At 34.6% G+C, this 15,009-nt stretch overlaps 2 protein-coding genes across 2 annotated transcripts in view; both read left to right on the forward strand.

Moving 5' to 3' along the window:
• Positions 1 to 669: 669 nt before the first annotated feature.
• On the forward strand, positions 670 to 13,997 carry LOC107737000 (ATP-dependent Clp protease ATP-binding subunit clpX-like, mitochondrial). Its single transcript, XM_016548390.1, has 14 exons — positions 670 to 1,018; positions 1,590 to 1,741; positions 1,874 to 1,991; positions 2,943 to 3,097; positions 3,202 to 3,364; positions 6,686 to 6,727; positions 8,182 to 8,358; positions 8,950 to 9,114; positions 9,204 to 9,292; positions 9,927 to 10,091; positions 10,291 to 10,593; positions 11,892 to 11,984; positions 12,099 to 12,205; positions 12,814 to 13,997. The coding sequence occupies exons 1-14, from the start codon at positions 964 to 966 to the stop codon at positions 12,902 to 12,904; spliced, it is 1,875 nt and encodes a 624-aa protein (XP_016403876.1). The 5' UTR covers positions 670 to 963; the 3' UTR covers positions 12,905 to 13,997.
• A 244-nt stretch (positions 13,998 to 14,241) lies between these two features.
• The window catches only part of LOC107737014 (uncharacterized), a 15,628-nt gene continuing 14,860 nt past the window's right edge, over positions 14,242 to 15,009 (forward strand). Inside the window, 1 exon segment of the mRNA XM_074560165.1 lies at positions 14,242 to 14,263. Within this exon segment, the coding sequence (XP_074416266.1) occupies positions 14,242 to 14,263 (22 nt within the window).

Genomic DNA, 15,009 nt, shown 5'->3' on the forward strand with positions numbered 1-15,009 from the left:
ATGCTTTTATTTCTTTTATTTGTTAATTTGAAAAACATTGGAGCCATTCGCTGAATCACATGACCGCAACTTCCGCAGCCAACAAACGATTGATGGCACACGATCACATCAGCCAATCAGCACCCGCGAACGGGTGCAACGGGGCGCTTTTAAAGGAACAGTTCACCCAAAAAACAAAACGAACAAAAAAAAAAAAATTTCAAAAGACTCACACTCACGTTGTTCCAAACCCGTAAGACTTTCTGTCTTATACATTTTTTTTTCATTTTATACATTTTTTTGTTTTGCATCTTTAGTAATTTTGTTTAATGAAAATCATTCATATGCTTTTATTTACTTAGTTAGTTATACTATAGTTATACGTAAGTATAACTATAAGTATAGTTATACTTTTCTCTGTACACTCTGTACAGTTTCATGACAGTGTGTAGTGATACAAGTGAGTAGTTGTTGTACTGTAGTTGTGGTGATGGACTTTTTGTTTCTGTTTGCTCATTGTTAAAGACTGATTCACTGGCTCACTGGCTTTAGTGATTTATTGATTAATTTGATTCACTACTAAATTAATTCAGTGACGCAAGTGATTCATTGACTGAGCGATTCACTGACCCTAATGATTCTTTGAATCTTTGAAGATTGATTCACTGACTCAGATGATTCTCGGTCAGAATGATTCAGTGACTCAAAAGTGTCATCAGTTGTTTACTCGTTTCAGTGTCTTGCCTGAGACAGCAGTGTGGGTTTAGTTCAGCTGCCTACAGCAGTTCCCAAAATAACGTATTTCGTTTATTAATGTGATTGATTATTATTTAATTCGCAGATTGAGGTTAAGTCATTTATTATTGTCGGGCCTGTATTGAATGGCTTTCAGTGCGTTAACGTTAGCTCTCAGCTAGCGCTAAGCTTCCAGCGCTTCTCAAATTCAACAGATTCAGTTCGTCAAAAAAACAACAACACTCAAACATGTCGTGTACGTGTGCTTCAGCAGCGAGAAATCTCATAAATTCAGCTCATAAAGGTAAGAAGAAAGTCATCTTTTGAAAAATATTGATGTTCGTTTGTTTCTTAGCCTAGTTAGTTGGCTAGCGCTGCTGCTAGTGCGCTAACGACAATATATAAACAAACCATGATGTACGATTATAAAAAAAAAAATTACAAATCGGCTTTAATTTTGAAAAATTTATTTTTAAATGCTTCATAAAGAAACATTTTTAATAACACTGGACATTTGTCGTCTACTTCTACTGCAGTACATATACGAATTGTTTATATAATAAGATTATTTATTAAAATGACAACCTACGACTCTAATGAATTTATTTAGTTGTTTATTGAATGCCGTTAGTTAGTTTGGCCTGGTGATTATTTAAAATTTATTTCACGATTCATAATATGAAAATTAAATGACTTGGTTTGTCAAGACGCATGTAGTCTGATTAGAAACATTATTTATCTTATGGTTAGGATTTGTGTTCCAGTAAAGTGTGATTTTTGTTGCCAATGTCCTGTAGAGGCTCTTCAAACAATATGACTTCATACCATTATTGTTATTGTTATTTTGAGTGATGTTTGTGTTGTTTATGACACAGGAATATCCGGCTCCAGAATCCAGTTACTGTCACTGAGCCGCCGGGGGACTCTTGAGGTTCGTCTGGGGCGCCGCGTCCCCGTGAGGTCGTTCTCCGAGACGACTGTGTATTATGCTTCAAAAGATGGGATGAAAGATGGAGATGGTGGAAAGGTAAGATGACAAATAACTCCTTATTCTCTGACAACAAGGGCCTGAGAAGGAAGTAATAACTTTGCCAGTGTAATTCATTCTCTTCCTGGAAATTGTGTTTTTTTTTTTTTTTTACTTTGTTTTCCTTTAAAGAAATCAGTTGGTGAAGGAAGTGGAAAAAGAAGCAGCTCTAGTAATTCCGGCAAAGGAGGAAGTCAGCTGAGATGCCCCAAATGTGGAGATCCTTGCACACATGTGGAAACATTTGTTTGTGAGTACTTAATTTCATATAATATTTTAGTTTCATTTTTTATTTTATTATCATTGCATTTTTTAAATTTTATTTTATTTCATTTATTTTATTCATTTTTCATATAAATATCTGTCTGCTCTGTGTATTACTGGATTTCTCAAGGTGATCATATTTTTTTGTACTACTGACCAAAGAGTTACGGTTTCTTTTGGCCTTGTGCATGTTTAAGTAGGCCAGAGTGTTCACTGAACTAACTGTTCAATGCTAAAAATAAATCATACACAACAATTTGCTTTTTCAACTGCTGGTGCTTTAATTAGTAACATGGTTTAAAAGTTGCCTAGTTAAAAGTAAAGATTGGGATTGATTTAAATTGCAACTTTATTTTTTTTCTTTCCTACTTTAATTTGAATGTAATTGTTTCAAGACTTTCTTTCAAATATTCCGGTTCGCAGGCTTGTTTGTAGTTGTTTGAAATAATAATAATAATAATAATAATAATAGGGAATGCAATATGCATAGGTATGTAATAGCAGAGTTCTAATTTCACAGTTGTACTGTAAAATAGAAAAAGACTATTAAAATTTAAACAAAACATTACTGCTGTAGTATTTCACTGTGAAATAATTTGTATTCAAAAATTTAATAATAATTTTATTTAACTGAAATTACAGTTTTAATATAAGATGGTTTGTGCATGTTGCATTCCCAAATAAACATTATAAGCATCCTAAACTCGGAACGGATGCAGAGATGAGTTAATGTAGATTTTAAGACACTGAAAACACTGGATCATGAGCTGCTTGAGTTGCCACGGTTCAATCTAAAACATGTAACCCATATTTGAATTAAATTGCAGCCTTTGAGATTTGATAATCTCACTACGCAATGTCTTGATTATGGTTTTAATTCAATCAATCATACAGTTCTTAAAAAACAACACTGAGGAATGTTATTTCTCTTTTGCAGCATCAACTCGCTTTGTGAAATGTGAAAAATGCCACCACTTTTTTGTGGTGCTTTCAGAAACTGACACTAAGAAAAGTTTAAGTAAAGACCCAGAGTCTGCAGCGGAAGCGGTCAAGTTGGCTTTCCAGCAGAAACCCCCTCCGCCACCTAAAAAGGTAAATATTCTTTTAACTTTGAGATTTTAAAGCAGTGGAACGCCCAAGGTTAACTGGTGGTTCCCACCTTTGCGTGTAATGTCTCTGTTTTTGTTTTCTCGCAGATCTATGCTTATCTTGATAAGTATGTTGTGGGTCAGGATCATGCTAAGAAGGTTCTGTCGGTGGCCGTGTACAATCATTATAAACGCATCTACAACAACATGCCGGCAGGCTCCAGGCAGCAGCAGGTGGAGGTGGAGAAACAGGCCTCCCTCACTCCTCGAGGTTTGTACTGCAGAGCGTGTGTATGTGTGTTGAATACACATAGAAGGTAGGAACAGGTGGTTTTCACTAAATGGTTCTTATGTAAGAGACTCATAGCCATTAGGGAATTAATCTGTTCCAGGATACAAATTATACTTGGTGTCCTCAGAAAGCCAGGTTTCACTCCATCAGTTGAAAGCACAAAATGGAGAAGTGACTCTTTGGTAAAACACACAGGTTTTTTGCTTCGAAGATTAAAATGAAAATGAATCCAGCTTTTTAAAAAAACATTAAAGGTTCATTGAAGTTTGTTCAAATCCCTAAACCTAAATATGAGAATGATATCATATCCCACTTTTAAAAGAATAATTCACACAAAAATGAAAATTTGCTGTAAATTAACAAGATGTAGATGAGTTTTTTTTTTCTTTATCAGAACAGATTTGGAGAAATTTAGCATTTCATCATTTGCTCACCAGTGGATCCTCTGCAGTGAATGGGTGCCGTCAGAATGAGAGTCCAAACAGTTGATAAAAACATCTAGTGGTTCAACGGATCACAAATCTCACGGTTCAGATCATATTATGGTTTTTGAGCCACGGGTCGAGTCGTTTTTCAGATCAACAAGAAAAGAAAAAATATTTCAATGTAACTTTGATTTCCATTTAGTACTTAAATATAGTAATTATATAATAATAATAATTTAGTACAGAAATGTAATAATTAAGTGTAAAATAACACTGAATAGTGTTCACTTATAAATTAAATACAGATTAATCCTTGTCAAAGCTTTTTTTGTTGTTTGATGAGCTTTAATAACAGCAGCTGGTATTTATAGGCTGCTGTCCCTTTAAGACCTGGGGCCTCATGTATAAAACTTGTAAGTAGATTTCATCCTAAAAGTGTACGTACGCACAAAAGCTAGATTTTGCGTACGCACAAAAGTTTTCAGATACGCCAGAACCTGCACAAAAATCCCTTTATAAATTCCAGTCAGGGGAAGATTGTGCGTACGTGCATTTCCACTCCGTCTCCTCCCCGAAATAACAATATATGGAGCTTACAACGCTTAGTTTTACGATGCATAACCTCATCTGCATATCATTTCCATGCATATTCCTATCCACGCGACACCATGTTTAACACCGTCAAAGGTACAGGACGTTAAGGAATTATGAGATACGGACTATAAATGCCATTTGTGCCACATAAATTTTTATTGCCAAAATCATCCAGTATGTTTTAGAATAAATATATCAAAATATCCATAAAAACAAAACTGTTTAGTTCTCAGATAAATAGCCTATTTTAGAAGTTGACCTCAATCTTTTCCACTGGCCAAATAGTATTTCAATTGTTTTAAACAATTCAAATCAAATTAAATGTATCAGTTTTTATGAAAAGGTGAACATCTTTTAGCTATTTTTAGTGGAAACAGATAAGCCTATATTGCAGTGTAAATACAGTTGTCTGATTCGGCGCGTCACTGACAAATTATTTGAAAATCTTACCGTTTTTTTTCAAGCTGTATCCTTCAAATAGGCCTACAGTGGTATTTTTCATAATGTTGTGGAGATGCCTTCACACGACATCAACACCTCCGTGCAGCTGCGTTTATACAGTAAGCTATATCATTGGTCCTATTCAAACCGGACAATGGACCATTCCACCACCGAATCCAACAGTATCCGCCATAATATCGAAGTAAGTGTGCATCATTGATCATTGTTCTTGCTAAAAAAAATTCTCATAACATGAGATCTGCAGTTTAGTTTAAATATGAATTATTAAAGCACTCCTTGCTGTCATTAAAACATAGCATGCCACAGGAAAAGTGATCAAGGCCATCCACTACAAATATGTCTAAATTCATATAATTTTGGTTTAGCTTCTGCGTAATGACTTTTTGTAGGCGAATTTGAGTGTTTATGTCCATTAATGAGAGTGGAATATTTAATGTAAATGTGTATATCGTAATGAAAACAGTTTAAAATCCTTGTTTACTTCATTACTTTTCTCACTCCAGGAAAAAGAGTGCATACACACAGTCAAGAGCACCCGTAAGGTGCGCACATATTTACGTCAAGTTTATTTTTTATAAGTCCATATACGTGCGTGGAAAACCGCATACGCACATTATTTTGTGGGTACGCAACATTTATACTTGAGGCCCCTGATGCATGGATCCAATACAATGATACACATCTGATTTCTTTCTCAGCTGTTCTCGTTTACTTAAGACATAACCAACTACATTTACCAGAATGATTGTGGAGATCGATATTTTGTCATAATTGTATGTATATATGTGTCTGTTCAAACGCAAGGAGATATGAAAGAGGATTCAGTTCGGTGTTCGCGGCACAGTCTGAAAACAGCGTGCGAGTAACTAATCGAGTTCCCTTTTGCCTTTTCCTTCACTGGAATGGTTTACAATCACTTGCATGTTTAAACACGTACAAATGGTAAACTTTCACTCTATTATGGTTAAATTTTGCCATTCATCCGCGGATCACATGCGTGCCGAACCGTGGGTCTTGGTCCGTATGGATTACAGATCAACTGCGATCCGTTTAACCACTAAAAACCTAACGATAATCCAAAAGTAATCCACATGACTCCACTCCATCAAATTAATGTCTTGTGAAGTGAAAAGCTGCGTGTTTGTAAGAAACAAACAAAAATGTCACACTGTCTGAAAGCATTATTATGGATTATGGACACGTGTTTTGGCCAGAAGCAGCGGCTTAACGTCAAAACGCCTTAGATTTAGATTTGTTATTACAGACATGCAGCTTTTCGCTTCACAAGATGTTAATTGATGGACTGGAGTCATGTGGGATTATTGTGATGTTTTTATCAGCTGTTTGGACTCTCATTCTGACGGCACCCGTTCACTGCAGAGGATCCATTGGTGAGCAAGTAATATAATGCTAAATTTCACTAAAAGTGTTACGATGAAGAAACAAACTCATCTACATCTTGGATGACATAAGGGTGAGTAATATGAATAATTTAATTTTTGGGTGAGCTTTTCCTTTAAATGGTCTTTTTATTTATTTTGCTTGAGTCATGTTTGACAAGCCTTCCATGATAGGTTTCCATTGTGTACCTTCTTGAATCTTCTAATCTTCTCTTTTTAGAAGCCAATATAACCTCCATTGTGATGTAGTCTGTCCATTAGTATATAATCCAACAGCAGCATTTAATGAAATCTGTCATTTTTTTTGTCATTTGGCCATTTGTACAATTCAGCTGCAATTTTGCAGCAGAGTTTACTGAATAGGTCGAGGTTTCTTGTTCTGTGGGAATTGGTAGTGAACTGTCCTCCTTTCTCTGTAGAGCTAGAGCTAAGACGACGGGAGGATGAATACAGGTTTACAAGTAAGTGTATGTCAACACCCATAATCTGCATTATTGTCTATGTGTCATTTAAGCCATTTATTTTTCTAAACAAATCTGTTCTGTGTTGTTTTAGTTTGCTTTGATTTTTGTTGGGTGTTGTACAAATGCCAAAGAACATCAGTCAGTTTTCTTCATTTCCTTTAACCTTTGTCACTGTTGAAGTGTTATATTAATGCATATTGACAATGTAAGTGACAATGCATGTTTCAGAAACAATGCTGTTCTGTTTTACCAAATAAGCAGAGAAGGAGAGTGCCCTAGTGACCTGATTTAGCTGCTGGTTCATGTGTCGCTTTTGTCATATGCAGCTTTCAGAAGTTCTTGTCCCAGGAAATCCCTTTAGATCCTGTGAATAGAGCAGCTGTGTACACGAAGCAATTTGACCTTACCAGTTAACAGTGCACGCACGCAGCAAAGTATAAATAATCTTAAAATAACAGATAACTACAGCACCAAAATATGTACTTTCTTCTTGCTAGTTGTGAAATAAAACTAAAAGATTAGCTTTTTATTTTTATATATATATTTTTTATTTTTATGCAAGTTTGTCATTAGTTTTTTTTTAAATACATGTCTATTTAGCTTTATTTTTATTTAGTATTAGTAACATTTGTATTTCAACTGTTTTTGTTAGTCATTTGCAAAAGCAACACATTTGACTGTTAAAGTTTTTTACCAATTATATTTTAATTGATTTTAGCTTTATTTCAATTAATGATTTGCTTAATATGTTTAGCTTTTTTTAACAAATTGACTATTAAAGAAATGTTCGGTTCTAATGTCTAATTAATACTAATCTGATTCGACGTCGTATATGCTGTCATTTACAACAAATAATAATTTCAGCTCATCCCTCAGTTTGATTGAAAAAAATTGGCTATTAATTTTGCCTGTGCAAATTTATATTGAATTTATCTTAAATATTATACCTTTGTATCGTAAAGATGGTTTAACAAACATGTTGAGCTTTGAATGTTTTGATTCAAACTGTTTTTGAATGTCTTGCCTTATAGACTGTCACAGTAAGTGCATTAAAGGCAGGGTATGTGATTTTTCAAAAACACTTTAGAAAACTGATTCGGGCCGAATAGCAAAACAAACTTGTAGCCAATCAGCAATAAGGGGCGTGTCTACTCGTGATGTGGAGGAGAGAGCTTTCAGTGCATGGGACGGACATTAACATAATGAGTGAGAAGTTTATATCTGTGGAACATTCATTTTACAGGTCTTATGTAAACTGGACTAATTATGTAAGACATAAAACATGTTTGTTAAGGTGAGATTTTCAAAGCACTGAATTATTATATACATAATGAAAATTCCCTGAAAGTTAGAAGTCATTTCTGAATGCCCTAAGCTCCAAAAAGTAATCATTTTAGTTTTTTATGTTTATGTTTTGTTTTGTTTTTGCTTTTGTTATGTAATTTGTCCAGAGCTGCTGCAGATCGCAGGGATCAGTCCTCATGGAAACGCTCTGGGCGCCTCCTTGCAGCAGCAGCTGAACCAGCAGGCGCCTCCAGAGAAGAGAGGAGGAGAAGTACTGGACTCCACAAACGCTGACATCAAACTAGAGAAGAGCAACATAGTGCTGCTGGGCCCCACCGGCTCAGGTGAGACAGGAACACACTTTCAGTGTTGTGTACAATTTGACAGTTGTTCAAAAGCTTGGGGGCAGTAAGATCTTTTAAAAACAGTTAGTACTTTTATTCAGCAAGGATGCATTAAATTGATCAAAAGTGACAGTAAAGACATGTAGAAGGTAACAAAAGATTTCTATTTCAAATAAATGTTGTTTTGAACTTTCTATTCATCAAAGAATGCTGGAAAAAATGTATCACCATTTCCACAAATATATTGCAGCAGAACTGTTTTTAACATTGATAATAAGAAATGTTTCTTGAGCAGCATATCGGAGTGATTTCTGAAGGATCATGTGACACTGAAGACTGGAGTTATGATGCTGAAGATTCAGCTTCACAGTTATTTTTTGTATTGTAACAGTATTTCACAATATCACTGTTTTACTGTAGTTTGATCAAATAAAAACAGCTTTGGTAAGCCTAAGAGGCTTCTTTAAAAAAACATTTTAAAAAAATCGTACCGACCCCAGACTTTTGAATGGTAATGTATTGAATAAAAGCAGCCTAAAAATTATGTGTGCTAATATGAACAACTAGAAACCTAACTAATCTGAACTACAGGGAAAACACTTCTGGCCCAAACGCTGGCCAAATGCCTGGATGTTCCCTTTGCGATCTGTGACTGCACCACCCTCACTCAGGCAGGATACGTGGGAGAGGACATAGAGTCAGTCATCGCAAAGCTACTGCAGGACGCCAACTATGTGATTGAGAAAGCTCAACAAGGTAACACTTCCTGTGACATTTAACCACAGACCACGTAGTCCAGGAGTTTGGTCAATTAAACTTTGATTTGGATGTTGAAATTGTTTCAGGTATCGTGTTTTTGGACGAAGTAGACAAGATAGGTAGCGTTCCTGGGATCCATCAGCTAAGGGATGTGGGAGGAGAGGGAGTGCAGCAGGTTGGTCATTACAAATGAACCAGATTCCATGTCCTAGGTCACACACTTCAGATATGTCACTGATATTCAGCTGAACTTTACCCTAAATAACAAGAATGCTCACATGGCTGTTAAAGATTAATAGAAACTTGGAATCTGTATTTCTGTACTTCTTTAATCACTAACAATAACTTTTGATTGACTCATTTCTGCAAAATGCTACGAAAACCTGTTTCCGCTACAGAATAAAAATTTTTTTATAAATAAATTCAGATTTTTTTTGTCACACAATTCAGATTTTTTTTCTCACAATTGCAAATTTCCATCTCACAATTCAGACTTTATTTCCCTCAGAATTCTGAGTTCACGTCTTGCAATACATTTTTTTTGTTTCTGCCACGAAATAAAAAGGTAATTGCGACTTTTTATCTCACAATTTATATATATATATAATTTTTTTTTAGGTTTTTGTATTCTGTGGCTGAAACAAGCTTCACTAAAATGCAGCTTCTAAAATATTTTTGTCAAAATAACGATTTGTGACTTCAGAAAACAGATTTGAGTCATTCCTAAAAATATGATGTATTTACTGCAAGATTTTAAAAAATAAACCAATTTTGTGGTGATGACTGACATGTTTCATTGTTTTTGATAGGGTTTACTGAAGCTACTGGAAGGCACTATTGTTAATGTTCCTGAGAAGAACACGAGGAAACTGAGAGGTGAAACTGTCCAAGTTGACACCACCAACATCCTGTTTGTAGCATCTGGAGCGTTTAATGGCCTTGATCGTATCATCAGCAGGAGAAAGAATGAGAAGGCGAGTAATAACAGGATGTTGACGCATAACAACAAGGTTTTATTCACACGATGCGAGATCTTCTTGGTTAATAAATTTTGGTGAAAAAACTGTCTAGGAAGATTTAGATTTTTTGGAAAATTCAAAATGGCAGGAAAAGTTTCATGACTGAAAATGATGTTTATATAATCGAACTGTTGCCTTCATATTCCATATGTAGTACCTTGGGTTTGGAACACCGTCTAATATGGGGAAAGGTCGACGGGTGGCGGCAGCGGCTGACCTGGCTAACACCACAGGTGGAGAGGTGGCCGCGGTGGCCGAGATCGAGGAGAAGGACCGGCTTCTGAAACACGTGGAGGCCAGAGACCTCATTGAGTTCGGCATGATTCCTGAGTTTGTGGGCCGTCTTCCTGTTGTGGTTCCACTGCACAGTCTTGATGAGGAGACACTGGTGCGGATCCTCACAGAGCCACGCAATGCTGTTGTGCCTCAGTATCAGACCCTCTTCAGCATGGACAAGGTTGGTGCCTAATATACAAACAGCAAAAAGAGTCCTGTGCCTTTCTGTGTAGTCATAAGTATTTCCTGGGTGCAGGGTTATTATTGTTAACTAAAATAAAAACTACACTAAAACCATGAAGAAAAATATTTTCGGTACTGGAAATAAAATAGGTTAAAAAATGAATCTTATTTCAGCTAGTTGCCAAGGCATCATTTCTCATTTACTTTTAGTGTAAGAAGTACTAAAATAACTGAAAAAAAAAAATCTATATAGACACATTTTAAAAAACAAAAGCTAGTAAAAATGACAAAAACATACAAAAAAAATTACTAAAACTTTAAAATTGAAATGGAAAATAAAATAAAAACTAATAATAACTGCAAAAATATATCAGTGATACTAAATCAACAATGTCTGGGTGCATAGATGCAATTCACGTTGTAGAAAACAAAAGGGAATCCACACACCAAGCAAGTTCAAAGTCCAAGATCTATTGAGAAACTGAAAAAAAAACTAATACACAAACAGACATTTAATAAGCTAATTAAAATTAAAACCCTAAAATAACATGATAAAATGTCAATTAAAAATAATAACAAATATAAATAAAATAAACCCTTTGCCATTTTTGAATGTTTTATTTCCTTTTAAACTCCCCCCCCCCACCCCCCTTATCGCTGTTGTTATTTTTCAATGTTTAAATTAATATTACATTTATATACATTTTTATTTGATTATTAAGCAGATGGTTTATAGTGCTTTTAATTCAGTGAATATATACATATAGTACAGTGGTTCTCAAACTTTTTACACCAAGTACCACCTCAGAAAATATTTGGCTCTCCAAGTACCACCATAATGACCAACATTAAAATACAGTAGCGTAGTAGGCCTAATTATTCAGCTACAGCTATGCACAGTTCAAAAACGAGGCAGTTTTATTCCTGATAAGAATATTTATTATTATCGGCCACTTTAAACATTGTAAATACAGTTTGAACATTAACACTGCACTGTGCTTACATACAGGTAAATAAACAACTTAAATGATTACATTAAAATGTATTGTACCTAAAAGTTAAATAAAAACTGTACTGTACTTAATTGTAAAGTAAAAAATGTACAGTACTTGATCAAAAAAATTTATACGGGCAAAAAAAGTGTTTTAACATTAATTTATATTTAATTCAGTGATTCCTTCTGCGTAACACTAGAGGGAGCCCACACTTTGAGAGTCAGTGATATAAAATAATGTAATGTGGAACAAATTAAAAGTGAATCATGAAGTGTTTCTGAATGTCTTTGTTTTGTATTAGTGTGATCTCAACATGACACCTGATGCCCTGAGAGTGATTGCCAGACTGGCTCTGGAGCGTAAAACCGGAGCACGTGGGCTTAGATCCATAATGGTAAGAGAATGCTGTTTTGTTGTTTGTTTTGTGACGTTTTCACTTCCTCAAAGGCGTGCTGGTATAATGACGTGTGATCTTGTGAGGTCATAAGCTGCCACTATTTCCCAACAGGAAAAACTGCTGCTAGATCCCATGTTTGAGGTGCCACATTCAGATATTGTGGCCGTGGAAGTGAACAAGGAAGTAGTTGAAGGAAAAGCACAACCTCAGTACATAAGGTGAGAGCTGACATGACCTTGTTTGTTATTTTGTCATCTTGTGTGTCTGCAGTAAAGTTTAAAGTCTCTTTTGACACACATGGAACTATGGACTCTTTTTATGCCTCAAGTTCTAATTTTTTTTAAGAACAAATGTGCTGAGAGTGGGAAATTTAAGGAAAAATAAAAAGTTAAAATATAAGTATGTCTGTCATGCATTTGAAGAATTTATTTCAAAGATACCTTCATCTTTTTATTTGTTTATATATTTATTTGAACTATAATGCACATTGCAATGCAACAATTTTTATCAAAAATAATTCAAAAAAAATATATATATAATATTTGTAGTAATACTTATAATTAAATATTATTCGAAAGAAGAAAAAAAATATTTATCTGCTCAGTATCATTTTTCAAAATATAAACGAATAATGTTTCCTCATTCTGGGTTCAATAAAAAAAATGATTAAACTGTTATTATATACATACTGATAACCTAGAAAGTGTTCTCTAAGTAAACCAGCACACATTGCTGTCACTTTGAATGTACTGCCTCGTTTGATTCATGGCACTTTGTGGTCATTTTAATTAGTCTCATTGACTGTATTGCTGTTCTTTCCACTCAGAGCTGCAGCTAAAGACTCTTCTGAGGAGGAGTACGACTCTGGAATCGAAGAGGAAAACTGGACAAGACAGGCTGATGCCGCCAAGAACTAAAAACTACAAACCCGGTTTATAGTCAAGACTTTTCTTTAGTTGATTGTTTGCCTCCTTGGTTCTCCTAAGGGTCCATTTCTCACTGTATGCTTGTGATGACTTGTTACTCACTTTGGAAATTCTTATTCCTCGAAAATATCCCAAATCTACTCTCACTTAGAGAAATTAGTTTAAAGTCAAACAAATTCTCCCCTGACACTTTCCTCATAAAGAGATTGTTAACAGTATGTGAAATGTAAAGAGAATTTTATTTTGTTCTTATTAACTTGATCTTGTAAGTGATTTTATGAACCGTTTGATTGGACACCAAACAGAGTGAAGAGGGCTTGTACCAATGTATGTTTGACTTCAGATTCCCTATGTCTCTCTTTGCCCTGCTTGGAATAAAATTACACATTTGTGTCACACTGGTCATGCACTGATTGTATTGATATAAGTAGAGTTCCTTATAAAGCTATATCGGATCACTTTAATCAGATATCCCAATATGCCCATGGTAAATCAGTTTTTGTAGCTGACACACTTGTATGATAATTAGAAACCCATCTGAATATGTATTTTATTAAGGTCTGTTTAATTTAATTAGGTCTCTGAATGAGCTGGCTTGTTTTTTTCCCCCCATTAATCAATGCTATGGGATTTTTACGTCAGTTTTGCTAGTACACTCAAGCTGCTATTTGCATATGATAAGGGTCAAGAAAATCAGTAACTGGCTGGAATTGTATTGAATTGTATCAATGTGTTGTCATGATTTCTGTTGTTCTTCACAAAGTGGCCCAGTGATGAACGATTTATTTGTATTGGCCAGATTAAAACAAATTGGACACAAGTAACTTTGGTCTCTTTGAGAAAGTTGTGCATCAGTAAGTGATCTCTGCTAAATTAATTTTAAATCGCTGCACAGAAATAGATTGTTTTTTCTTTTGAATTGCGTTGTTTGTTACAGAATATACTCGTGCAAAGTGGGAAGGGGTTACTTTTTTTGTATAGAAAGAGTAGAAGCCATGTATGTTTTTGATCCCCACCCTTCAAGTCGAAGCATATATGTACAAAACAAATGTATGTAGGAATAAAATGTAAATATTCTCACTGAGCAATGCAGGTCTTTGTTGTATTTTAAGGAACACTGCAATGACAATTAGAGAAAGATCATGCTGTTTCAAACCTGTTTAACTTTCCCCCATTGAACACAAAAGCAGATGACAGCCTCAGTCATCATTCACTTTGACAGCATGGAAAGAAGTAATAAAAGTGAATGGTGATGGATGCTTTCATTCTGTCTAACGTCTCATTTTGTGTTCCACGGAAGAAAGTTATAACATAAAGGTGAGTAAATGATGCCAAAGTTGTCATTTGAAGGTAAACTGTTTTAAATACCAAATGTTTCCTTAATTAGTAATATAAGTCCATAACATATAATGAATATTGAAGACACTAACAAATGTTTCATTCAATAGATAAAGTAAGTATATGTGTGTGTGGGTGTGTATGGAATAGAGAAGAACAGAAGCTTTTATTGCTTTATATTTTTTATTAATATATTTAGAAATATTTAAAATTTTATTGTATTTTTATTGTCTCTCATGCTCGCCAAGGCTGCATTCTTTAATAAAAATCCAGTAAAGAGTATAATGTGGAAAAAAATATTACAATTTAAAATAACTTGTGTTCTATTTGAATATATTTTAAAATGTAATTTATTCCCGTGATGGCAAAGCTAAATTTTCAGCATCATGACTCGAGTTTTCAGTGTCAAATGTCACTTTTTTTTCCTTTTTTTTTTTTATCAATGCGCTGCTTAATATTTTTTTGGAAGACATACATTCATTTCAGAATTCTTTGACAAATAGAAAGGAAAACAAACAGATGTTCCTAAAGAGGGACATAACTGTCCAAAATATATATTAAATCCTATATTATATATATATAATCTATCTATCTATCTGTCTATCTATCTCTGTCTGTGTCTGTCTCTGTCTGTCTATCTATCTATCTGTCTGTCTCTATCTATCTATCTGTCTGTCTCTATCTATCTATCTGTCTGTCTCTATCTATCTATCTGTCTGTCTCTATCTATCTATCTGTCTGTCTCTATCTATCTATCT

This window comes from Sinocyclocheilus rhinocerous, unplaced genomic scaffold, assembly GCF_001515625.1.
Source record: "Sinocyclocheilus rhinocerous isolate Xijiao unplaced genomic scaffold, SAMN03320098_v1.1 scaffold433, whole genome shotgun sequence".
In the NCBI taxonomy this organism is placed as follows: domain Eukaryota; kingdom Metazoa; phylum Chordata; class Actinopteri; order Cypriniformes; family Cyprinidae; genus Sinocyclocheilus; species Sinocyclocheilus rhinocerous.

Bases quoted from the DNA above. Each gene is read 5' to 3' on its own strand.
- LOC107737000 (XM_016548390.1), top strand. From the start codon at position 964: ATGTCGTGTACGTGTGCTTCAGCAGCGAGAAATCTCATAAATTCAGCT. The intron at 1,742-1,873 runs GTAAGATGACAA...TTTCCTTTAAAG, and splicing joins AAGATGGAGATGGTGGAAAG to AAATCAGTTGGTGAAGGAAG. The intron at 10,594-11,891 runs GTTGGTGCCTAA...GTTTTGTATTAG, and splicing joins CCCTCTTCAGCATGGACAAG to TGTGATCTCAACATGACACC.